Source organism: Salvelinus alpinus, chromosome 33, assembly GCF_045679555.1.
Source record: "Salvelinus alpinus chromosome 33, SLU_Salpinus.1, whole genome shotgun sequence".
Lineage (NCBI taxonomy): Eukaryota > Metazoa > Chordata > Actinopteri > Salmoniformes > Salmonidae > Salvelinus > Salvelinus alpinus.
Window position 1 is genome coordinate 22,837,254 of NC_092118.1, and position 27,241 is coordinate 22,864,494.

Sequence of the window (27,241 nt, forward strand, 5' to 3'; positions counted from 1 at the left end):
GTACTTTCCATGCACAGATGTTTCTCAAAGCTTTGACTGAGTGTCAGATTACTGTTCTGATATGGATTTGTACTCTGTTCTTTTCCAGTTCTCCTCCACAGCTGGCCAATTACTTGACTGACTGACTGACTGACTGAAACTGATGGTTGAACATTGGCTGGTTGACTGAGGTATTCTCCATCTATCTTCCACTAATCCATTGTTTCCTTAAACACGGAGGTGCAGATCACATTTACAGATACACAGACAGAGAAACTGTCAGAGTAACTGTGTCTCAAATAGATGGCTGACAAGCAGATCAGGTAAGTGTGGATAAGGATATTGATGGAAACTGAAAGGATTTTGAGAGGATTTATCAAAATGTTTGAATTGATGTTCTAGGTTGAATCTTGAACTAATTGCTCCACCATTATCCCTCTCTCTCATTCTTGTTTTTCTCTTTTGTTATTGATTGGTCATTGTCACCTTTTTGATACCTTCTCACCCTTCTCTCTTTCAATTCAATTCAATTCAATTCAATTGGCTTTATTGGCATGGGAAACATATGTCAAGTCCAGGGTGGGCCAGGTAAAAATGTGGTTTTGAGTCACAGTCACGAGAAAAACTTGCTTTTATCTGCTGTATGGTAGCAGGGTGGAAGTCTTTTTGTGGTGGCAAGGTGGATATAACCACTTGTGAATTAGGGAAAGTAGAATAAGCTTTTTCAATCACTCCCTTGAGTGCTGTGGCCACCCTTTCCTGCTGTGCTCTCAGGTCGTTTGTGCCTGTGTGTATTATTATGTGGCTAGATGAACCTAGTTGGTCCTCAGACAGAAGGTCTACTGCACGTTGGGTGTTTGGACACCAGGGTTTAGACACACTGTGTTTGGGAAAACATTTTTTTCTTGTATATATGTCCAGTTTGAGTCCATAAGGAGTACAATCTATGTCTTGTGTATGTCCTCAGTGGGTGTGGGGTGGTTGTCAGAAGGGCTATCAGGGTGGCTGACAGTGGGGGTGCTCAGAGGGGGTAAGATCCCCTGGGCTTGGGGTTCTTCATTTGTCTGTCCCACTGTGATGTCGACGTGGTCAGGGTCTGGGGTGGACTGTTCTGCTGTGGTGTCAAGACTTTTGTTGGGAGCTGAGGTGGGTTGTTCTGCCTGCTTCCCTGCGGGGGTGGCCACCTTTCTAGTGGGTTGTTCTCTGTCACACGACATCCCCCTCACCCTCTCCTCCAGCAGTCTGATCCTCTCCTCTAGTGCTCTGCTCTTCTCCTGCTCCTGCTTTTTCTCTTGTTGATGTTGTCTCACCACAGTCCAGAGTGCCGATATATCTCTCTCCACCTCTAGCTCTCCGGGTCTGGATAAGGGGGTGTTGTTGTGCTGGACTGTTGTCTGGGTCTGTGCTGACTGGAGTGTAATCACCTGCTGTTCCAGCTCCACCTGCCTTACCTCCAGCGGGGTGAATTTATTCTAAAACAAACATTTAGTTTGCTTGTAGTATCTGCTTACCTCTGGTTGATTCTCTGAGGTCTTTGCACAGTAATCCTTAATGTTCACTACACAGGTCAGACAGATTGCCTTATCAAGACCATCTGATTAGAGGGATACTTTGGCATGTACAGAGGTAGGACAAAATTGTGTGTGTGTGTGTATATATGTGTGTGTGTGTGTATATACAGTGTGTGTGTGTGTGTGTGTGTGTGTGTGTGTGTGTGTGTGTGTGTGTGTGTGTGTGTGTGTGTGTGTGTGTGTGTGTGTGTGTGTGTGTGTGTGTGTGTGTGTGTGTGTGTGTGTGTGTGTGTGTGTGTGTGTGTGTGTGTGTGTGTGTGTGTGTGTGTGTTTGAGCATGTTCTTTGTTTATGACTCTGTCTCTCTATTTCTTTGGCCATTGGGTGCTGCTGTGAACCTGACTCTGGTCACTCCAGAGAAGGCCATCAAACTAGCTGCCAATGACTTCTTTAGACAACACCTGTCCAAGGATGGGTGAGTAGTGCTTAGAGACCTCTTTCAAACACCTGTCTGTCAAATACAATCATACACCAGTCATAACTGACTGGTACACCAACCTCTTGCCCACTCTGATCCCTTTGAATAGATGTACTTGAAAGATGTAGTGTATACTATATCAGTTTTAACCAACGTCTTGTTTGGATTTGATATACATATCACAAATAGGATTTTAATAATATCTTCACTATGTGCTGGGATCTAGTGGTAATAAATTATTGAGTGACCAGCGCTAGTGAATTATTAACATGTTTCCAAGACTGTGTGAGTGACTGTGTGTGTGTGTGTGTGTGTGTGTGTGTGTGTGTGTGTGTGTGTGTGTGTGTGTGTGTGTGTGTGTGTGTGTGTGTGTGTGTGTGTGTGTGTGTGTGTGTGTGTGTGTGTGTGTGTGTGTGTGTGTGTGTGTGTGTGTGTGTGTGTGTTTATGTATGTTTCTTTATGTGTATCACTAATGGTATGTTTATTGTTTTATGCATGTTTATGGTCATGTCCTTTGTGGATAGAAACAGGGAGTTTTAAATTGTATGCATTTTGTTTAATGTATGTAAAACACTTGAGATAGCACCAGACCATCCAGAGAAATTAGCAAAGTCATTGTACTAAAACAATTATGACATTTGTTTTCTCTCTCAGTCAGAAGCTCACCCTGCTGAGGGAGATGCTGGCGGGTTGTGGTGCTGGTCCAGACAGCTGATGTTCTAAAAGAGCTGCAAAATCTGGACCCATACAAATCAGCTGGGCTAGACAATCTGGACCCTCTATTCCTAAAATTATCCGCTTCATTGTTGCAACCCCTATTCCTTGTCTGTTCAACCTCTCTTTTGTGTCGTCTGAGATTTCTAAAGATTGGAAAGCGGCCGTGGTCATCCCCCTCTTCAAAGGGGGAGACACTCTAGACCCAAACTGTTACAGACCTATATCCATCCTGCCCTGCCTTTCTAAAGTCTTCGAAAGCCAAGTGAACAAACAGATCACCGACCATTTCGAATCCCACCGTACCTTCTCCGCTATGCAATCTGGTTTCCGAGCTGGTCACGGTTGCACCTCAGCCACGCTCAAGGTCCAAAACGATATCATAACTGCCATCGATAAAAGACTACTGTGCAGCCGTCTTTATCGACCTGGCCAAGGCTTTTGACTGTGTCAATCACCGTATTCTTATCGGCAGACTCAACAGCCTTGGTTTCTCTAATGACTGCCTCGCCTGGTTCACTAACTACTTCTCAGATAGAGCTCAGTGTGTCAAATCGGAGGGACTGTTGTCTGTACCTCTGGCAGTCTCTATGGGGGTGCCACAGGGTTCAATTCTAGGGCCGACTCTTTTCTCTGTATATATCAATGATGTCGCTCTTGCTGCTGGTGATTCTTTGATCCACCTCTACGCAGACGACACCATTCTGTATACATCTGGCCCTTCTTTGAACACTGTGTTAACAAACCTCCAAACGAGCTTCAACGCCATACAACACTCCTTCCGTGACCCCCAACTGGTCTTAAATGCTAATAAAACTAAATGCATGCTCTTCAACCGATCGCTACCCGACTAGCATCACTACTCTGGACGGTTCTGACTTAGAATATGTGGACAACTATAAATACCTAGGTATCTGGCTAGACTGTAAACTCTCCCTCCAGACTCACATTAAGCATCTCCAATCCAAAGTTAAATCTAAAATCGGCTTCCTATTTCGCAACAAAGCCTCTTTCACTCATGCTGCCAAACATACCCTCGTAAAACTGACCGTCCTACCGATCCTCGACTTCGGCGATGTCATTTACAAAATAGCCTCCAACACTTTACTCAGCAAATTGGATGCAGTCTATCACAGTGCCATCCGTTTTGTTACCAAAGCCCCATATACTACCACAACTGCGACCTGTATGTTCTCATTGGCTGGCGCTCGCTACATATTCGTCACCAGACCCATTGGCTCCAGGTCATCTATAAGTCTTTGCTAGGTAAAGCTCCGCCTTATCTCAGCTCACTGGTCACCATAGCAACACCCACCCGTAGCACGCGCTCCAGCAGGTATATTTCACTGGTCATCCCCAAAGCCAACACCCTCTGTGGCCGCCTTTCCTTCCAGTTCTCTGCTGTGAATGACTGGAACAAATTACAAAAATTACTGAAGTTGGAGACTTAAATCTCCCTCGCAAACTTTAAGCGTCAGCTGTCGGAGCAGCTTACGGATCGCTGCAGCTGTACACAGCCCATCTGTAAAAAGCCCATCCAACCAACTACCTACCTACCTCATCCCATCCCTACCTCATCCCATATCTGTTTTTGTTTTTCTGCTCTTTTGCACAAAAGTATTTCTACTTGCACATCTTAATCTGCACTCCAGTGTAATTGCTAAATTGTAATTACTTCGCTACTATTGGCCTATTTATTGCCTTACCTCCTTACTTAATTTGCACACACTATATACAGATTTTTCCATTGTGTTATTGTCTTTACGTTTGTTTATCCCATGTGTAACTCTGTGTTGTTGTTTTTGTTGCACTGCTTTGCTTTATCTTGGCCAGATCACAATTGTAAATGAGAACTTGTTCTCAACTGGCCTACCTGGTTAAATGAAGGTGAAATAAAAATATAAAATATAAAAAAACATGTCAGGTAAACTCAGCCGGGGTATCAGCCTCAGACAGCTTTCTACTACCATCTTGTGGCTCAACAGTAATTATGATACTAGGTGTGTGTCTCCCTGGGTGCTTGAACTCCTCTGAAACACAGTCACACTGTCTCTCCATCTCTCTGTCTCTCCATCTCTTTGTCTCTCCATCTCTCTATCTCTTGGTGCAGGTCATCATCACCACTACCATGGAGATACTAAAGATCCAGTTACAGGATGCAGGGTGGATAGGTGAGAGATGGGTAGAAGAAGGAGAGAGGAGATTGTATGTTCCCCTGTTCCCAGTCAATCCTCAAAAGGTTCTACAGCTGCACCATCGAGAGCATCCGGACTGGTTGCATCACCGCCTGGTATGGCAACTGCTCGGCCTCCGACCGCAAGGGGCTACAGAGGGTAGTGTGTACGGCCCAGTACATCACTGGGGCCAAGCTTCCTGCCAACCAGGACCTATATACCAGTCGGTGTCAGAGAAAGGCTCACATTTTGTTACTTAACCTTTCAATGATACCCATCCCGGATCCGGGATCCTCCTCATCAAAAAAAGCTGACTAGCATAGCCTAGCCTAACGGGACAGGGATATCATATAATATAATTTTCATGAAATCACAAGTCCAATACAGCAAATGAAAGATAAACATCTTGTGAATCCAGCAATCATTTCCGATTTTTTAAATGTTTTACAGCGAAAACACAATATGTATTTATATTAGCTAACCACAATAGCCAAGGCTCAACCGCATATTTTCACCATGTTTCTACCGCATAGGTAGCTATCAAAAAACCGACCAAATAGAGATAAAATTAGTCACTAACCAAGAAACAACTTCATCAGATGACAGTCTTATAACATGTTATACAATACATTTATGTTTTGTTCGAAAATGTGCATATTTGAGGTATAAATCATAGTTTTACATTGCAGCTACCATCAAAAATATCACCAAAGCAGCCAGAATAATTACAGAGAGCAACGTGAAATACCTAAATACTCATCATAAAACATTTATGAAAAATACATGGTGTACAGCAAATGAAAGATAAACATCTTGTGAATCCAGCCAATATTTCCGAATATTTAAGTGTTTTACAGCGAAAACACAATATAGAATTATATTAGCTTACCACAATAGCCAAACACACAAACGCATTTATTCACCGCAAAAGGTAGCTTTCGGGAAAAACCAGCAAAAGATATAAAATTAATCACTAACCTTGAACAAATTCATCAGATGACAGTCTTATAACATCATGTTACACAATACAATTATGTTTTGTTCGAATATGTGCATATTTAGAGCTACAAATCCTGATTATACATTGTGAATACGTAGCATCGATTCACCAGAATCTCCAGAGATATTTTGGACACTCACCTAATCTGACCAAAGAACTCATCATAAACTTTACATATAAATACTTGTTGTATGGCAAATGAAAGATACACTGGTTCTTAACTATTATTTTTATTAAAACTGTGTTGTTGGTTAATTAAGGGCTTGTAAGTAACCATTTCACGGTAAGGTCTGCTACACCTGTTGTATTCGACGCATGTGACAAATAATATGTGATTTGATTTGATTTGATTATGCCTGCCGTGTCCCCTGTAAGCCAATTGATACAGTTTGTGTGTTTCAGTGATTAAGACCAGAATTCAGACCATGTCACAGGGAAGTCAGGAGAACACCTACAGCAGTGACAGACTGCATCAGGTAACCTCTCCTTCTCACTCTAACTCTTCCACTGCTTCCCTCCTGGTTTTGACAGGCCTTTTCTGATCAATTATATCCATATTATCTGATGGTAGAACATTACATCATCTACTGGTACTATGACATAAACGGAAAAGGCATTTTAGGCTAGAATATACAGTACCAGAATATACAGTGCCAGTCAAAAGTTTGGACACACCTACTCATTCAAGGGTTTTTCTTTATTTTTACTATTTTCTACATTATAGAATATTAGTGAAGACATCAAAACTATGAAATAACACCTATTGTCACACCCTGATCTGTTTCACCTGTCTTTGTGATTGTCTCAACCCCCCTCCAGGCGTCTCCCATCTTCCCCATTGTCCCCTGTGTATTTATACCTTTGTTCTCCATTTGTCTGTTGCCAGTTAGTTTTGTTTTGTCAAGCCTACCTGTCTCTCGATTGTTCCTGTTTCCTAGTTTTCCCGATGTTTACCATTCTGCCTGCCCTGACCCTGAGCCTGCCTGCTGTCCTGTACCTTTGCCCCACCTATCTGGATTACTGACCTCAGCCTGCCCTTGTCCTGCCTTTTGCCTGCCCCTGTTCGAATTAATAAACTGTTACTTCGACCTTGTCTGCATCTGGGTCTTACCTGAAACGTGATACATATGGAATCATGTAGTAAACAAAAAAGTGTTAAACAAATATATTTTATATATTAGATTCTTCAAAGTAGCCACCCTTTGCCCAACCTCAACCCAATTGAGATGGTTTGGGATGAGTTGGACTGCAGAGTGAAGGAAAAGCAGCCAACAAGTGCACAACATATGTGGGAACTCCTTCAAAAAAGCATTCCAGGTGAAGCTGGGTGAGAGAATGCCAAGAGTATGCAAAGCTGTCATCAAGGCAAAGGGTGGCTACTTTGAAGAATCTCAAATTGATTTGTTTAACACTTTTCTGGATACTACATGATTACATGAGTGTTATTTCATAGTTTTGATGTCTTCACTATTATTCTACAATTAAGAAAATAGTAAAAATAAAGAAAAACCCTTGAATGAGTAGGTGTATCCAAACTTTTGACTGGTACTGTAGATACACCACTATATCACGACCCTCTTGTCTAACAGGAAGATTCTGCACCAAGAGGGTCCCTCTGCTTTCCAGAGGGGGCGTACTGCCGTGCTCTGGTCATTGCTCCCCTCTTTGGCATCGCACATGTGGTCTACTTCCTGGGAGTGGGAGTTCCTTCTCAGCTTCCTGCCTCAACGGAACAACTAGTCTTGCACTCTCATACACAGCCCACAATGGAGCCAGATAATCTGTCTCTTTCCTATCACACACAGCTGACATTGGAGCTAGGTAATCTGGTACCTTCCTCTCAGACACAGCCCACACTGGAGCCAGATAATCTGGCTCTTTCCTCTCAGACACAGCTGACATTGGAGCTAGGTAATCTGGTACCTTCCTCTCAGACACAGCCCACACTGGAGCCAGATAATCTGGCTCTTTCCTCTCAGACACAATTGACACTGGAGCTAGATAATCTGACTCTTTCCTCTCAGACACAGCCCACGCTGGAGCCAGGTAATCTGTCACTTTCCTCTCAGACACAGCCCACACTGGAGCCAGATAATCTGGCTCTTTCCTCTCAGACACAGCCCACACTGGAGCCAGATAATCTGTCTCTTTCCTCTCAGACACAGCCCACACTGGAGCCAGGTAATCTGTCACTTTCCTCTCAGACACAGCCCACACTGGAGCCAGGTAATCTGTCACTTTCCTCTCAGACACAGCCCACACTGGAGCCAGGTAATCTGTCACTTTCCTCTCAGACACAGCCCACACTGGAGCCAGGTAATCTGTCACTTTCCTCTCAGACACAGCCCACACTGGAGCCAGGTAATCTGTCACTTTCCTCTCAGACACAGCTGACACACACTGGAGCTAGATAATCTGGCTCTTTCCTATCACACACAGCTGACATTGGAGCTAGGTAATCTGGTACCTTCCTCTCAGACACAGCCCACACTGGAGCCAGATAATCTGGCTCTTTCCTCTCAGACACAGCCCACACTGGCCAAAGCCCTAAGGAGTTAGTTAGTCAGACAGAACGGTGTGTGTGTTCTAGACCAGAGTTTGCCCTCTGCACCTGTTGAGGGTATTCTGATAGGTCATCCTTTTTTTATATCCCCTACCTGAGATGAATTACTGTAAATATTTAAATTTAGGTCTGATTTATAACTACATGATAATCATTCAATATCATTTCAAGTGTACTTTTAGTTGTGCCTTATCAAGGTTAAGTCATGGAATTATCTAGTGTTTTTACTAAGATGTTGCTATCATGATATATAAATCTGTCAAATCATGTTAACTCGGTGTATATCTGTCTCAACATGACTGTACTGTAATATCTTCTGTCTGTATTGATGCTATGTTTTATTGTGGTTTTGTGGCTGTTTTGCACAGCTTCTGTACCTCTTTCCAAATGGTGTTTCCCTCTTCATCCATGAAAAAGCTTTAGAATTGCATTCTTCTTCCAAGAATGCACTGAGTATTTCATCACAGTGATACTAAGAGCTGATCTGGGGTGTATTCAGGATTACCAAAGATAACATAAGATGTTGGCAGATGTTGGAAACAATGTAATCAAGCTGTGTGCCTAGAAGGAGTCAACTTTGCCTGCAGCAAACGTAACAGGTTGGTGACATTGGTGATTACACACCAAACACAATTTGCTGCCCAGCCACCATGTTGGCACCATTTTGTAACTAGATGTCAGTTCAGGTACCTGCCTGAATTTGGCTGATAGAAACTCTCCTTTTCGTGGGCAAAATGCTTTCCATTTGGAGTAAACGGTTTCTGTTAGAAAACATTTTCCAACAGACAAAACGTTTTGCAACAAAATCTGCAAAATGAATACAACCCAGGGTTCTGAGAGTGGCCCTTCACTCAGCCAGAGTCAAGTCATCAAATCAAAAAGATAAAAACACACCCTTGACATTTATGCAAGCCCATCGCCATTATCATTACCGAAAGGTACGTTTGTAGATCCTGTATGACCCTGTATCATAGTAACCTAGATTCTATATTGTGCTGGTTCTTCCCTGGACCGTTATTCCCTCTTCTCAGGAGGACACATGCACGTCCAAGCACTTTTATGTCGCCACCCCTCTTCCCTCCCCTGTAGATATGGTGGGTGTTGGGTTATCAGTTTGGAGTTGTGAATATGGACATCCATATAATAACGGTCCACTGAAGGTGTAAAACAGACTGACAGCTATTTTATTATTCATTTGAGGTCAAATAAGAACAGAAAAAATGTATTCCTCTCGTATATATTGCTGTCTGAAAATAATGAATGGGATTGTGCTACCCGTGTTGCCTTATGATTCTTTCTCTCTATTTGTGTGACAGCCTTTGGTGTGTGGTTTGTCCTCATTCTACCGTAACAAGTCTTAAGGAAATCCGAAGAGGCCCCCTGGACTGTGGTAACCAAGGAAACAATGGAGGGAGGGCTTCACCAGTATCTCGCTGTCTCTGTCGGCCTGTCTCATTCCTACGGAACCATGTGTCCATCCAATAGCCAGATTCTCTAGTTCACATGGGCATGGCTATCCTTGTGTCCTGTTGCTTTCTTGGCATTGTCTCCTTTGGAGGAGATCCATTTCCCACCTGCAGTGTTTGTCTTTCTCCACTCCCATGGATACCACTCAGATCCCATTTGAAAACAAACAAGCAGAGACAATGTGTATAGAGGACACATTATTTACACCTTCCATTGTTATGTGATTATTACAGTGTTAGCATCTGTCCAGTAGATGGAGCAGCTACAAGCCGGCATGCATTTAATGTATACTACATTTCATAGAATTTAATACAATTACAAGAAGGAGATGTTATGTTTGTACTATGATTATTATTGATATTATTAATTATTAATAATCATTCTAATATATTATTATTATGTACTTTGTATGCTGCACAGGTGAATATGGCTAATACAGGGTGGAGTCAAGGAACAGGGTAAACCGATAAGAAATGGGAAGAAGGGAAGGGAGGGGAAGAGGGAGAGATGAGAGATGGGGAGATCGAGGCACTCAACCAAATCAGGGCATAGATTACAAAAGAAGTGAATGCCTGGAGGGTGACAGTCTACTGTCAAGGGCTGTCAAACACACACAGACCAGAGGGGATGTAGATGCCCCACCATCATTTAGATCAATTTCATCATATCAATCTAGATCTAATTTATCGTAGGCCTACTGTCACAGGCAGTGCCATACATTTCACTTTCATAAGACTTAAATTGCCTTCCTAGTGATCAATTAGCTTATTTACTATGACATTTCATATGTTGAGAAATTACATTCTCAAGGGGCATTGCAATAGCTATATTATTCACCCTGTTCCAGGGGAATGGGAGAGTATGGTGTGTAAATGGCTCGTGAAATGACCTCTACCTCCTTTGATGGTGTATAACAGGCAGGAATTGTGTCTCAGGGCTATGAAAGTGGAAGAAATTGTACCAGCAAGTATGGCTGAAATGTATAGGAATATCTACTGTATGTAGCTAAGCGATCTAAATCTGTTACGGTTCTGTTGTCATTATTTGCAATCTACAGTACATTAAATGGCACTGGTTCATCAACAATTAATTTACTGTAAAATTGACATAACATTTTAGAAAACTGCACTTTATAGGTCTACATTAGCTCCAGCAGATTGGTATTGGGGCAAGCTGGCGGCTGCAAAATGACATAATGTCAATGAAAACCCTTGAGGATCAAAGCATTGCTGAAGTTGCGTTGATGAAAGAGTTGCCTTGAGTTCGGAGGCGACAGTGTGACAGGCTAATTAATATTCATGCTAGAGATGATGGGAGAGAGAGAGAGAGCGAGAGAGAGAGTGAGAGAGAGGGAAGGAGCAAGTCCTACGAGAGATGCAGAGAGGGGTTTTGGAATATTTGTTTGAGATCCAGCGTGTAGCTCTGAGTGGGCTGTAACCTACACTCTAAAAAATGCTGGGTTAAAAACAACTCAATTTGGGTTATTTGGTAACCCTGCGCTGGGTAAATATTGGACAGACCACATGCTGGTCTTTTGACCCAGCCAGTTGGGTTGCGTTAATAACCCAACATGTTAGGTTGTTTGAATTACCAAACATGGGTTAATTCAACCATCAATTGGTTTTTTATTCACTTTCATACTGGGTCTTTTTTAATGTAATTCTACGTTATTTTAAGGAGACTTGGCCTATTATGGGTGTGGCTTTAATATAGTTATTTTTGGCCACCCATGAGAGTAAATGTCATTCTGGTTAATCATTTTAAGTTTGTATATTACAAAATAAAATGTTTCTTGAATATTGTTGCAAATTACATATTTTAATCTAAAGGTAATAACATTATAATGACAGCAGGTGGGCCAATAACCAAAAGGTTGCTGGTAGGACTCCCAGAGTTGGAGAAGTGGAAAAATGTGGTGTTTTGCCCTTGAGCAAAGCAGTTTCTTGTGTGTCTCAAGAATGGTCCACCACCCAAAAGACACCCAGTCAACTTGACACTACTGTGATAAGCGTTGGAGTCAACATGGGCCAGCATCACTGTGGAACGATTTCAACACCTTGTAAAGTCAATGCCCCGACGAATTGAGGCTGTTCTGAGGGCAAAAGTGTGCAACTCAATAATAGAAAGGTGTTCCTAATGTTTTGTACACTCAGTGTCAGTGAGAGAGAGAGATGCCAGACAGGCAACTGAGTTCTGGGACAGAGAAAGCATTATCTTGCAGCCAAAAGGCTTACAATGAGACAGGAAGAGGCACATGGACAGCATCGCTCCAAGGATCAGCATATCAACTCCAATCTCATGGAGTTGTCATTGGCTTCCATTATTATTGAGCACTCAAGGTTAAGGAATGGAAGATGGGTGAGACAAAAGTAGATGCTCATGTATAGACCATCTTGTAGGCCTACAACCCAGTTGCTATAGAACATTTTGTTTGAAACATTTTAAATGTAAAATTAAAGTAAGAATGTTTCTCAATTTTATATGGGCTAGGCTACTTATCAATATCAATTAAATGCGTAATTGATAGCCCACGTCATTAAGTACTTGGCATGTGGTCAAATGAAGATGGGTAAATAAGATTAGGCTACACCTAACTTTAATAGGCCTTCATAAAATAACAATTATTGAATGTACTGTTTGCCATTCGATGTTCTACAACACTAGGGACCGCTGGTGAGCCATGTCTGTCATGTTGCTACGGGTGGACGTGAGCGGTGAGTAAATCAACTTTTCGTATTGGCTTTAACAGTCCTATGGCGAACACAGATTGAGTGTTAAAAATAACAGGTTCAAGGAATCGATGATGAAGCAACGTTTATCACACAAAAATGTGAAGGGTGGTAGGCTACAGCATGTGCGCGCGAGAAAAGGCAACCGTTTCTCACGCAAGAACCCCAATTAATTTGCCACCTGCAGTTGGGAGTCACTGACAACCTGTCGCCCATAGACTACCAACCAGACCAGGCTGAGACTACACATCTACAGACACCTATTCGCACATTTCCAGTTTGGTTAATTATGAGGCTACAAAGGCACACACATTTCCAGGTCTCTTTTGTGGTGAATCAATCCATCTCTCGCCCCCTCTATATGTAGTAGCCATCTGAGACGGTTTCTGGAATTCTCAAAGGACATGCTTATGAAATGAAGGGATTATAATAATAGGGATTGAGGTGAGGATAAGGATGGTGATATAATGTTGACTGTAGACTAACATCTAACTAGGTCGAACGAGGAGCGTACAATTTGGCGACGATTAAGTCCCTTAAAAAAATAGGCAACATTAAAGTGTATGGTTCCAGCCCAAACACAGATTTTGACTCCAGCTGCGAGTACTTTGCACGGACTGCTTTCACGTCACCCCGCCCGTCTGCCCGTCTCCTCCCTGCAATCTTATTGCGACCATCTCTTTTGAGCGCCTCTGAACTGGAGAGAGAGAGATACTAAATAGATTCAGCCACCAACATTACCTACCTGCTCGAGCGAAATACGGGGAGGACGCTCAAGTACGCGCGCGTCCACGCGCACTCGCTGAGTAGCAAGACAATATAAGGCAATAAATAAAAAGCAAAATTGGAATTTGAGTTTTCAACGCGAAGGCTATTCCTTAAAAATACAAATATAAGAATACAGCTTTACTGAAAAAAGCAACAGCCATGCATCTAAACAGAGAAGAAGGGAACAGCAAAGGTGAGAGAAAGACCTCAATTTATATTTTCCATGCCAGACTGTCTGTCTCCCTTTTAGGCTAGTTTGTTTGAGGCTCTTGTGATCGTTCAAAAACGCCCTTGAGTACGATTTGTTGGTCTCAAGGAATGATGCTGGGAGTCATCGCCACAACACAAGCAGCATGTTATTGCTGATTTTACTAGTGTCATCTATCAGAATGCATAGCCCATGATGTTGTTTACTCGTTACATTCCTTGTCATGTGCCTGGATGACATTCAAAGACTACCTCATCGTTCAGAGACCGCACCAAAGGCAATTGTGTAGATTGAATGACTACAATTAGGCTGGCAGCATGGAGACTCGGGTGTAAGATAAAGATGCTTGTGCACTTGTTGTTCTCTCAGTATTGTTAACGTTAGGCTACATGCCCGAGTGTCACGGGTTTTTACGTCAGGTAAACTGAGCGGCAAAGCACACAAGGTCATCTCATCTCCTATCATGTCCACGGGTGTTTGTGTCCCTGTCTGAGGGAGAGAGGAGCATATTGTATGTGTGTGCGTGTGGGTGGGGGGGCACCTATTTAAGAAATGTATCCCACGTGCATCGGGGGCGTGACAGGTTACATGGAGAAGTAGTGGCCCTCTTCCCGCCCCTAAGTGTCGCCCCTGGTGGCAAGCAGTAGGCTGCACACATTGACAGCAAACACCTGCTGCTCAGGGAGAGAAATGTGTGAACTGAATGAACGTGAAATGGCTGAAAACAGCTTTATTCACTCATGGCCTCATTATGGCAGTGAAAAATGCACTTCCAATAAATCACCCATTTCCAATAAATATTATTAGCTGTAGTCTGAATATATAAGAAGGCCTAGTTCTATAAACACTGTGTCCCTTTGAACATCTCTTTTGTGACAGATCACTTGCAAAATAGGCCTATATATTGAGGGTCATTTGCAGAGAGGATGGTGTCTGGAACAAGTGGGTTTCTGAACACTGTACTCTATAAAATGACCTAAATCTATCCACATAATAAAGCAAATTGCAAACTTTCATGAACACAGAAAATTTGAGATTTGTTCATTTTCCATCATCCACTCTAGAATTACTGGCTTATTTACTGTAGTTCCTACAGCCATGTTCTGTAGGCCAAAAGTATGTGGACACCTGCTCATTGAACATCTCATTCCAAAGTCATGGGCATTAATCTGGATTTGCTACCATGACAGCCTCCATTCTTCTGGGAAGGCTTTCCACTAGATGCTGGAACATTGCTGCAGGGACTTGCTTCCATTCAGCCACAAAAGCATTATTGAGGTCGGCACTGATGTTGGGCGATTAGGCCTGGCTCGCAGTCTGCGTTCCAATTCATCCCAAAGGTGTTCGATGGTCTTGAGGTCAGGGCTCTGTGCAGGCCAGTCAAGTTCTTCCACACTGATCTTGACAAACCATTTCTGTATGGACCTTGCTTTGTGCATGGGGGTATTTTCATTCTGAAACAGGAAAGGTCCTTCCCCAAACTGTTGCCACAAAGTTGGAAGCACAGAATCGTCTAGTATGTCATATGCATATGCATTAAGAATTCCCTTCATAGCCCGAAACATGAAAAACATCCCCAGACCATTATTCCTCCTCCACCTAACTTTACAGTTGTCACTATGCATTGGGGCAGGTAGTATTCTGCTGGCATCCACCAAACCCAGATTTGTCCTTCAGAGTGCTAGATGGTGAAGCGTGATTCATCACTTCAGAGAACACATTTCCACAGCTCCAGAGTCCAATGTCGGAGAGCTTAATGCCGAAGCTTGGCATTGCGCATAGTGATCTCGGCCATGGAAACCCATTTCATGAAGCTCCCAATGAACAGCCTTGTGCTGACGTTGCTTTCAGAGGCAGTTTGGAACTCGGTAGTGAGTGTTGTAACCAAGGACTGACGATTTGTATGCGCTACGCGCCTCAGCACTCGGCGGTCCTGTTCTGTGAGCTTGAGTGGCCTACCACTTCGGGGCTGAGCCGTTGTTGCTCCTAGACTTTCACAATAACAGCACTTACAGTTGACCGGGGCAGCGTCCTCCGAAACACAGACCAGCCAAGCCGCACTGCTTCTTGACACAATGCCCGATTAACCCGGAAGCCAGCCGCACCAAGGTGTTGGAGGAAACACCATACACCTGGCGACCGTGTCAGCGTGCATTGGGCCCGGCCCGCAACAGGAGTCGCTAGAGCACAATGGGACAAGGACATCCCTGCCGGCCAAACCCTCCCCTAACCCGGACGATGCTGGGCCAATTGTGCGCCGCCCCATGGGTCTCCCGGTCGCGGCCGGTTGCGACAGAGCCTGGACTCGAACCAGGATCTCTAGTGGCACAGCTAACACCGCAAGGCAGTGCCTTAGACCACTGCGTCACTCGAAAGGCCCTATGTCAGTGGGATTTTGCGAAGGGGGCACACTGACTTGACCCCCCCCCCCACCACCTGACTTTGACACTATATTTAGCAAGTTTTCAGACCTCTCCAGTGACTTTTATTGGTAAAAGAGGCTAGTGTGAAATTCAGCTACTTTGCAGGCTGCCTTTGGGGAGTTTTGACATTAAAGATTTCTATGGTTTTGTAGCATTTACCAACTTTTCCCACTAAAAGTCTGCTGCAAACTAAAGTCGGAGAAGTTGTCTGTGCAACAGAAGTCACCTCAACAGCACACTTACAGACGGAGAAGCACAAGGAGAGGGGGTGTGCGGCAGGAGAGTGGGCAAAAATGCTACGTCAGGGACCTCAGTTATGCTCCAGCAAGGCAAATTGGTGCCGAGACATCGTCGCGGCAATGGCAAAACGTAATCTAGCCACTTCTAGCAATGAGTCAATGATCCAATAGCGATTCTCACTGATAAATTGTTGACAAAACTGTTGATTTCAAATCAAATCAAATGTTATTGGTCACAGATGTTATTGCAAGTGTAGCGAAATGCTTGTGCTTCTAGTTCCGACAGTGCAGCAATATCTCTCAAGTAATATCTAACAATTCCACAAAAAATACCTAATACACACAAATCGAAGTAAGGAATGGAATAAGAATATATGGATGAGCAATGTCAGAGCGGCATAGGCTAAGATGCAGTACATATTATAGAATACAGTATATACATATGAGATGAGTAATGCAAGAAATGTAAACATTATTTTACCTGCGGGTGATGGGCAGGACTCACAGGAGGTATGTTGGTAAACAAATTTAATCAAGCATGTAGCCTTTTGATTTCTTCTTAATGAATAAATAAAACGAAAATGTTTTGTTATTTCTCTGTAATACTAGCCACCTAGCCATTTTATGACGTTGGCTTTAACTAGCCAGCTAGATAGGTTCTGAATCTCCCAACATCAGAACTATCTACCAAGCCATTTCAGGCTATCAATTAAGTTAAAGTTTGTCTGACTATCTTAGCTGGAAAGCCTGCTGGCAAGGTTTCTAGACTTTAGAAAAGCAAGCAATTACTAAATGTACTGAATAAAACTCACATTCCTTTCAATCTTTTACCCACATTTTAGCAGAGATGTAGAGAAGCATATGTGACCGACCGCCTTGATTCGGTCTTATTTAGCAAGATTTGAAATTGTGTTTTTTACATTGGATAAAAGCAGAGACACAGAGCTACAAAATGGTAGATCATACACTACATTTGAGGAACAATGGGAAAGTAATTCTGCTTTGGAAATTGATAAACTTATAACCTCACTTTTGAGAAAATTAGCTTTGAATGTTTTGGAACCTACTGGAGAGCTCTCCTTTGTGTCAAGTCACTCTGGTTCACACTGACTATGTGCAATGCCATAAGAATCATCAGATCTTTCTCCCTCTCTGTTACGAATGCCATGGTTGCCCTTAGTTTGAAGATATAATCCGGAGACAGGTGTTCTCTTTTCGACTCCCTCTGCATTTGCAATCAAACGGCAAAATTCTATTAATCTCCTTATCATACTCTGCTTCTACCAGACATTCCACTGATTTCAAAACTCGGTCAACTTCTTCCGTGACAACACTGTTGATCTCTGTTTGTTCCCCATCACTGTCATCAGAAGACTCTACAATGTCTTCAATGAAAATGTTTTTACCTAAATCAGGGATTTCCTCATCGTCTGATTCATTTTCAGAGTCAGAGAGAATCAGCATGGCACGATCGTCCTCCAGAAAGTCGTCCATCACAACTTCTTCCCACTGACCTTTAAATTCAGGGGAGCAATGTTATTGGGAGCAGTAGCAACATATTTGCATGGCTAATGTTATATCTTTCGAAAAAACTGCAGTAGAAAGCATTATCTAAGCATAACGAGCAGCTCATTTTATAGACATTAGACGCTACACCGCAGACCAATCTGAAACTCATCTCTCGGCATGTTCAACCCACTCATTATCTCAGCCAATCATGGCTAGCGGGAAGGTTCCTGTCTTTTTCTGTGGCTAAACCAACTTGGCTCGTAGTTTAACAACTTTATTCACATTTACCGATGGCATACAAGTTTGTTATTAAGGCACATGAAAGTTCAAATGTTCCAGAAGGCATTTCTGCCAAAAAACACATTTTGATAAAAAATAACGTTCAAATGACTCTCCTGTGAAGTCGTGACTTCCAACATTTGCCTAGTTTCCTGAAACAAGTCACATATTTTTTTTTTTTAAAGAACCACCAGTCAGGAGGTATGCTTAGATATGAAAAAAAAATACTTGGTTTAAATGTATTCATGATATTAGTGTATGAATTATGTTGCCATGATATGTGCCTGTATCCCATGTACTGTGTTGTAATTTTTATGTCCTAGGCATGTTAGTGCAGTATATTGAGATGTGTGATTTACAACAGTCAAAATGACACCCTCATTAAAATGACAGTTGAACAGGTAAAGAGGTATGCTAGATAATCTGTGCAGAAAAATATACATATTTTTTATATAGAATTAGGCATAATGATCAAGACTCTAGATTGCAGGAAAAAGCTTTTTTGGGTGTTTGAAATACTTTGTGCCCCTGGCAGCTTTGGGCAGAATCTCACTATTTTATTACAGTGATAAGTGTAGGCAGATTTTCCTCTCCTCACAAGGCCACTGGCACTGCAGTGGATGTGTTAAAATACACATAGTCAGGGAATGCTCTGTCTCCCTTTCCCTGTCTCGGGTGGAGTGAAAGGTCTATATTAGACAAGTGTTTTACTGGCAGGTTTCATTAATGGTTATTGGCATAATTCATGTTTGCCTATAAATGTATCATAATATATTTTCTAATCGTATGATTCTTTCTATAACAAGTGGGGGAAAGAACAACATTCCACCGGTAGACCTTATTATCATGAACAGTCAAATATATACTGTATATATTTTTAACGTTGATTAATATTAGCACAATTCTGCCAAATTGCTTCCCACATGGGTGGCCAATAAGACAGTCAGATGATGGTGTGTTTATATCACAGCAATCCTTTCCAATACAGATGTGTGTCCCTCCATTATTAGTAAATCACATATATCCAAAATGTTGCCCTTCACAGAAGACTACAAGGCTATGGAATCCAGAATGTCCAGCATGTCTTAATTCCACTCTGGAATGGTTTCTATCAATCCATGTCCCAGCAGGGAATCTATTTCCCATCAGGAATGGTTCCCTGACAGGCAGCCTGTGCTGTGCTGTGCTGTGCTGTGTTGTGCTGTGCTGTGCTGTGCTGTGGGGGGATCCCTGCAGTGGCAGGTGATCTGACATCGGCACACACTGGCGCTATTGACTCTGGTTAATCTCAGCCCTAGGTAAAGATTAGACCACATCTGAACCCTAACTCGCTTATCAGACAACAGCAATAACTACATTTAGTCTGGAATTCTTCAACCGCCACAACCAATGGCCTTTCCATGGAAAAGCAGTTTTAGGGGGTTGTAGGTTTTGATCAGTGGGGTTAGGTGGAAGCTCAACATGGTGATAAATATTTTCTGATGAAATTCCCAGCACAATTTATAGAGGTCACAAAGCCAAGGGAAAAAAATATAGATTTTATCTGTAAAAGGTTCTCAGTGATTTCAGAATCTTGAGCCTGCTGGCGGCCAAAATCCAAACATACCATTAATGATGCTATGCTAAATGTCATATTAATGGTATATGTCAAATGTTATGTAATGGATGGAGGGTTTATCACCTTTATCCATCCTGTTTATTAGTATTCCTGCAGGGTGGCTCTGTCATAGCAGAGCAATAATCCAAACACTGGAAGAAGGTCAGAGGTATTGTGTTAGATGTCAGGACGTTTATCTAACGTGTTCAGGTCTCCCATGTTAGATAAGTTAGATCAGGGGTAATACTTCTTCACTGGAAAACAAACTGCCACTCCTCTCAAAGCATTGTGGTCATTATGCATATACAATACATGAATTATCAGCTTAGATCTAGCTACGTTCACAAAGTCTGTGTTTTTGGACATGGACTACTCACATAACCACCTGTACTGCAGATACACTCCATGCCCTTTTTATGACCTTTACCTGATGTGTTCTAGTGTGAATGGAATCTGTGATAGCTTTGCTGCAGGGTGGCTGTAATGTCTGTCTAGTGAGCCTTGTCTCATGTGGGCTGGATCGTTGATAGTGGAGGACAGTGAAATGGTTTCACTCTACTGTGTCTTTAGTGATCTGGGAGTTTGCCATGGCATCGCTCTAGTTCTATCATCCCTTCTGTGGATAAGATATGTGCTGGCAGATTGTAGCACCATGACTCTGTCAAGGCCAAACGCAGAGAAGAGACGGTGAGGGAGGGAGACAGTAGGTATGGAGGGAGGGAGACAGTAGGGAGGGAGGGAGGGAGACAGTAGGTATGGAGGGAGGGAGGGAGGGAGGGAGGGAGACAGTAGGCATGGAGGGAGGGAGACAGTAGGGAAGGAGGGAGGGAGACAGTAGGCATGTAGGGAGACAGTAGGTATGGAGGGAGGGAGGGAGGGAGACAGTAGGCATGGAGGGAGGGAGACAGTAGGCATGGAGGAAGGGAGACAGTAGGGAAGGAGGGAGGGAGACAGTAGGGAAGGAGGGAGGGAGACAGTAGGCATGGAGGGAGGGAGACAGTAGGTATGGAGGAAGGGAGACAGTAGGTATGTAGGGAGACAGTAGGCATGGAGGGAGGGAGGGAGGGAGACAGTAGGCATGGAGGGAGGGAGACAGTAGGTATGGAGGAAGGGAGACAGTAGGGAAGGAGGGAGGGAGACAGTAGGGAAGGAGGGAGGGAGACAGTAGGCATGGAGGGAGGGAGACAGTAGGGAAGGAGGGAGGGAGACAGTAGGCATGTAGGGAGACAGTAGGCATGGAGGGAGGGAGGGAGGGAGGGAGGGAGGGAGACAGTAGGCATGGAGGGAGGGAGACAGTAGGTATGGAGGAAGGGAGACAGTAGGGAAGGAGAGAGGGAGACAGTAGGGAAGGAGGGTGGGAGACAGTAGGCATGGAGGGAGGGAGACAGTAGGCATGGAGGGAGGGAGGGAGACAGTAGGCATGGAGGGAGGGAGACAGTAGGCATGGAGGGAGGGAGACAGTAGGTATGGAGGGAGGGAGACAGTAGGGAAGGAGGGAGAGAGACAGTAGGCATGGAGGGAGGGAGGGAGACAGTAGGCATGGAGGGAGGGAGGGAGACAGTAGGTATGGAGGGAGGGAGACAGTAGGGAAGGAGGGAGGGAGACAGTAGGTATGGAGGGAGGGAGGGAGACAGTAGGGAAGGAGGGAGGGAGACAGTAGGCATGTAGGGAGACAGTAGGTATGGAGGGAGGGAGGGAGACAGTAGGGAAGGAGGGAGGGAGACAGTAGGGAAGGAGGGAGGGAGACAGTAGGCATGTAGGGAGGGAGACAGTAGGGAGGGAGGGAGGGAGAGAGGGAGGGGACAAATGGGGAGATGGATGCACACATTGGTCAGTCATGCTGAGGAGCTTTTTCCATCCCGGCAGTTTGTAAACGTCTGAGGTAATTGCCTATTAATACCAGTATCCAGATCCATTGTCAAATGTCTTGTTAATATTACATTCCTTAAAAGGAGAAATAATGAGCTCCAATCATCTGGCTTATCAGTGTTTTATATGAGGAGAGGGAGGAGGAGCTGAAAAGAGGGAGAGGAGAGAGAGAGAGATGGAGGGAGGAAAAAGCAGCTATTAGTCAGGTGCTGGCAATAATAGCCATCTGAAATGAATGTATTTTTATCCAGTGGTGGTATAACCCTGGTGTGTAATGGGGGGAAGGCACAGAGATCAGTTCCTCTCACTATCATACAGACTCAGGAAGTACAGAGACTGGAAGGCAGGATTGGAGAAGATGTGGTTCTGTTTGTTTTTACACAAAAGGCAAAGAGGGGAAATCAGACTGGTACATAGATAAAGAAAGTGAGACTTGTGATACTAGGGCAAATGATTTGAGAGAGACAGAAAGTGAGAAAAGCATGGATGGGAAGCAGGGCATGGAATGGTGTTTTGCCTGGGTCAGACATTGTCCCACACAGCCTCAGTAAACCGTGACATTGATTAACCAAGACGGAGCCTGACTTGGATTGAAGGGAATTTAGATGCAGGAGGGAAGGAGAGAGGTGTGTGTGTGTTTGTGCGTGCGTGTAAGTGGGTGCATTAGGATGGGCGTATGCTTACACACCTGTTTCTCTCTACTGTTACATAACACTCTCTGGTTCACTAGAGACGGTGGTGTCTCTACTGTTACATAACACTCTCTGGTTCACTAGAGACGGTGGTGTCTCTACTGTTACATAACACTCTCTGGTTCACTAGAGACGGTGGTGTCTCTACTGTTACATAACAGTCTCTGGTTCACTAGAGACGGTGGTGTCTCTACTGTTACATAACAGTCTCTGGTTCACTAGAGACGGTGGTGTCTCTACTGTTACATAACAGTCTCTGGTTCACTAGAGACGGTGGTGTCCCTACTGTTACATAACACTCTCTGGTTCACTAGAGACGGTGGTGTCTCTACTGTTACATAACACTCTCTGGTTCACTAGAGACACACGGCCTGGTGGTCTCTACTGTTACATAACACTCTCTGGTTCACTAGAGACGGTGGTGTCTCTACTGTTACATAACAGTCTCTGGTTCACTAGAGACGGTGGTGTCTCTACTGTTACATAACACTCTCTGGTTCACTAGAGACGGTGGTGTCTCTACTGTTACATAACAGTCTCTGGTTCACTAGAGACGGTGGTGTCTCTACTGTTACATAACACTCTCTGGTTCACTAGAGACGGTGGTGTCCCTACTGTTACATAACACTCTCTGGTTCACTAGAGACGGTGGTGTCTCTACTGTTACATAACACTCTCTGGTTCACTAGAGACGGTGGTGTCTCTACTGTTACATAACACTCTCTGGTTCACTAGAGACGGTGGTGTCTCTACTGTTACATAACACTCTCTGGTTCACTAGAGACGGTGGTGTCTCTACTGTTACATAACACTCTCTGGTTCACTAGAGACGGTGGTGTCTCTACTGTTACATAACACTCTCTGGTTCACTAGAGACGGTGGTGTCTCTACTGTTACATAACACTCTCTGGTTCACTAGAGACGGTGGTGTCTCTACTGTTACATAACACTCTCTGGTTCACTAGAGACGGTGGTGTCTCTACTGTTACATAACACTCTCTGGTTCACTAGAGACGGTGGTGTCTCTACTGTTACATAACACTCTCTGGTTCACTAGAGACGGTGGTGTCTCTACTGTTACATAACACTCTCTGGTTCACTAGAGACGGTGGTGTCTCTACTGTTACATAACACTCTCTGGTTCACTAGAGACGGTGGTGTCTCTACTGTTACATAACAGTCTCTGGTTCACTAGAGACGGTGGTGTCTCTACTGTTACATAACACTCTCTGGTTCACTAGAGACGGTGGTGTCTCTACTGTTACATAACACTCTCTGGTTCACTAGAGACGGTGGTGTCTCTACTGTTACATAACACTCTCTGGTTCACTAGAGACGGTGGTGTCTCATGTGCACGACTCAAGTCTCTTCCTCTTGCCACCACTGCCTCCCTGTCTTTTTGTCTCATGATTATTCACAAGTAGATGCATACATTCAGGCAGACACCAGGAAGAGAAGAGATAATGATGGAATCTGGTGAGGCGCAGGCGAGAAACTCTCTTAGCAGCAAGTGTTTGTTGAGAATGATATAAGTGGACAAAAAGGTTTATGGAGAAAGATGGAAAATGAGAATTGGAGATAGAGACAGAGAGAGGGGGTTTGCACTTTGAGAGAACATCTAGGCTATGCCTCCCAGAAGAGAGTGCTTTTAAAGAGGCAGAAAATAGAGAAAGAGAAAGAGAGAGCGAGAGATAGAATGTATGCCTTTTAATCAGTGAGCTCATTGAAGGCGTGTTGGTTCCCAGAGGCTCTACATGGACAGTAAAATAGAGAGGGAGGAAGAAGGGAATGACGGAGGGAAACTAGAGGGGTGATGCATTGTTTTGTTTCTATTTCTCAAAGTTCTTAGCTCCGTTTGTTTTGGATGTTGATAATGGTAATGGACTGCATTTAGGTGTATTTTACTGTATCAGATCAAATCAAAATGTATTGGTTGCGTACACAGATTTGAAGTTGTATCTAGCAATACAATAATAAACACATAATCCAGCAAGTTTATGTTTAAACATTTGTTTAACACTTTTTTGGTTACTACATGATGCCATATGTGTTATTTCTTAGTTTTGATGTCTTCACTATTATACTACAATGTAGAAAATATAAAAAATATAGAAAAACCCTTGAATGAGCAGGTGTGTCCAAACTTTTGACTGGTACTGTACTGTATATAAACTCCCAGTAATTTATTGGGATAAACACCAACTTTTCGGCATCCATGTGCCTTCTTCAGGGTAGTTTAATGAATGCTTAAACCAGGTTATGTAGACAAACAGTGCAATTAGTGCAACGAATGACAATAGTGAGAGGTGTGTCATTATTAGGTGAAACTGTTAAAAGACAATAGTTTACAGCATATATAATATATTAGGCTATTGTTATCATATGGAAACATAATTAGATATTATACATAATATTAGCATCAACATACATTATTGTTTAATTTAATTTCACATGTATATTTAATTGTTTCCAATTTCATTACATTTTTGTTACGTGTATTCTTTTGGTTCAACCATAATGCATAATTAACATCATCAACAGGGGAGCATATTGGGTGTACGCTGATAAGCTGTAGAAAGAATATATTCATTTATAAGACGTGTTCATAAAGAAGAGTGAATAAAGAAGATTTGTTCATTAGAAGGGCCTGAGATCAGAGTCAATATTCAGACCACTAGGGGTCAATGTTTTTAGATAGGAAATCCAGTAGGCCTCCCTCTGTAGTAGTAGGATCTCCACGTTACCTCCTCTCCTTGGTAGAGCAACATGCTCAATGCCTGTGTATTGCACTGTGCGCATGAGCCACTTTTGTAGTTCCCATTTGGAATAGGTGTCAAGAGTGTCTGAGTGGGCTCAGGGGGCAGGTCAGATCTCACTAAGCTATCCCCAATATTGCAACCACGCTTATAGACCAGACCATAACACTACAAAAACATCCTTCTTCAGACACCCGCATACTGTTATGGGTATCATCTCATGCATGACAAAGGAAGTCATCTATCTCATCACCTGTTCATGTGGGAAAGCCTACGTAGGACAAACAAAAAGACTATTAAAATAACACATAGCTGAACACCGCAGCTCAATCAGGTGTAAGAACACTGACTATCCAGTAGCAGATCACTTTGTTGAAGATAACCATCCTCCCTCAAATACACAGGCATTGAGCATGTTACTCTACCAAGTAGAGCATGGGACTATAGCATGCATGCTCGGTAATTCAGATTGGCATGTAACATGCATGACAACAGTGACTCTAGCTGTTAAGACTTTGAAGTGTGTTTGACACAGGTTAATCCAGTATTGAGTGGAGATGAGAAGATAGAGGAAGTCATCCTCCCTAAAGCATCCTACTAGCAGGAGGACTAGAGTTCCTGACGAGCTCATTCTCATTTGTAGAAAACATGAGACCTTATAGCATTTACTATAAGTTCATCACGAGAGAAAGCGAGATCGGGGGGGGGGGGGGGGGTTTATAAGGGGGGGGGGGGTTTTATAAGACGGAATAATACAAGGATTTGTGGTTTTTGGTGTGAACTTTCTGTCAATCCACAGAGTACAGGTGTAACAGTGAGTCATGGTGGCACTCAGGATAGAGGACGAGGAAGCGGAGGACTGTGTGTGTCTCAGGGGAGCAGAATGGACATCAGAGAGAGATGAGGCAGTGGGGGAGTGAGGTCACCACAGACACATGCACCTTCTCACATTTCAAACTTCACCAGTTCTATTAGGCTTGTCCAGATCTTCATATTGTCATACCGTGCTTCTGTCATACCGGGATTTACGGTATTATAAAAGCAGCTACACATGTTCCGATTTATTGAAAGTTTTGACAGTATTTAAATACCATCTTGTGGCTTTTTTCCAAATATCTCGGTAGTATACCAGGTAGTATACAGTATACCGCCCAAGCCTAATTTCTATATCACCTAACATACTGTGTGCATACACTGCACACAGCATTATCACACTCTCCTCTATACAATACCTTTGTCACCTTTTGAGTAATGGAAATACTGGATGGATGGATAGATAGATGAATGGATGGATGGATAGATTAATGGAGGATGGATAGATTAATGGAGGATGTATTTATGGACAGTAAATGGAAAGAAGAGGGAAAATAGTTTTTAACAAAAGAGGAAAAGATGGGGGCATATTTTAAGACTTGGAATGGTAGAGGAAGCATTTTAAAAACAGCCACAGACATTCATATTGCCAGGAACAGATGGTGGGACAGATCTTCCCACAGACAGACTCAGCCTGCCAATACCAGTCTGACAGAACAAACTCACACCATGCACACACTGTGCCCCCCACCCCTTCTCACGCACGCACGCACACACACACACACACACACACACACACACACACACACACACACACACACACACACACACACACACACACACACACACACACACACACACACACACACACACACACACACACACACACACACACACACACACACGCACGCACTCACATACAGCTATGTCTTACTATACTTGTGAGGACTTTTTGGGGACAAACAATTGATTCCCATTCAAAATCTTATTTTCCCTAACCCTAACCTTAACCCCTAACCCTAACCCTAAACCTAGCCACTAACCTCAATTCGAACCCTAACCCTTAACCTAACCCCTAAGCCTAAAATAGCCTTTTTACAAGTGAGGACTGGCAAAATGTCCTAATTTCTCTGAATTTTAGTTGGTTTACTATTCTTGTGAGGACTTATGGTACTCACAAGTATAGTAAAACACACACACACACAGACTGTCAGTCAAACCCAAGAGTGTCTCAGTAAGTGCTATGCCTTCAAACACTTGGAGATGAAAGAGAATCTGGGACCATGTCCACCCTCCAACACCCTCTTTTCCACCCTCTCTCTCTCCTTCTCTTTTATTTTCCATCCCCTTCATCAACTACTTCCCCCATCTCTTTCCTCCCCATCAAGACTCTCCACCCTCCTCTACTTCTAGATCTTTTCTCTACCTTCCTCATTCCCTCTCTTCCTGTCCTCTTCCCCCCTGCCTGTCTATC

General features: G+C 43.3%; 2 protein-coding genes across 3 annotated transcripts in view; both read left to right on the forward strand.

Annotated features, from left to right (window-relative positions):
• Positions 1 to 92: 92 nt before the first annotated feature.
• Positions 93 to 11,572, forward strand: LOC139563008 (leucine-rich repeat-containing protein 37A-like). Of its 2 annotated transcripts, XM_071381240.1 has the most exons (7): positions 93 to 302; positions 1,329 to 1,440; positions 1,546 to 1,605; positions 1,907 to 1,964; positions 2,622 to 4,852; positions 6,258 to 6,331; positions 7,445 to 11,572. In XM_071381240.1, exons 5-7 carry the CDS (start codon positions 4,672 to 4,674, stop codon positions 8,267 to 8,269), a joined length of 1,080 nt encoding a protein of 359 aa, XP_071237341.1. In that variant the 5' UTR covers positions 93 to 302; positions 1,329 to 1,440; positions 1,546 to 1,605; positions 1,907 to 1,964; positions 2,622 to 4,671; the 3' UTR covers positions 8,270 to 11,572. The 2 variants fall into 2 exon arrangements, with proteins under 2 accessions (XP_071237341.1, XP_071237340.1); XM_071381239.1 differs by having other exon boundaries at positions 1,329 to 1,605.
• Positions 11,573 to 13,208: 1,636 nt separating this feature from the next.
• LOC139562802 (synaptotagmin-7-like) overlaps positions 13,209 to 27,241 on the forward strand; it is a 100,047-nt gene continuing 86,014 nt past the window's right edge. Inside the window, exon 1 of the mRNA XM_071380860.1 lies at positions 13,209 to 13,575. Coding sequence (XP_071236961.1) covers positions 13,542 to 13,575 — 34 coding nt within the window. The 5' untranslated portion in view covers positions 13,209 to 13,541. The remainder of the gene's footprint in view (positions 13,576 to 27,241) is intronic.

What these genes read in the sequence shown, in the direction of transcription:
- LOC139563008 (XM_071381239.1), top strand. Translation starts at nt 4,672, where the DNA reads ATGATACTAGGTGTGTGTCTCCCTGGGTGCTTGAACTCCTCTGAAACA. An exon ending in ACAGGATGCAGGGTGGATAG is followed by an intron (nt 4,853 to 6,257) that starts GTGAGAGATGGG and finishes TGTGTGTTTCAG; the next exon opens with TGATTAAGACCAGAATTCAG. An exon ending in GCAGTGACAGACTGCATCAG is followed by an intron (nt 6,332 to 7,444) that starts GTAACCTCTCCT and finishes CTTGTCTAACAG; the next exon opens with GAAGATTCTGCACCAAGAGG.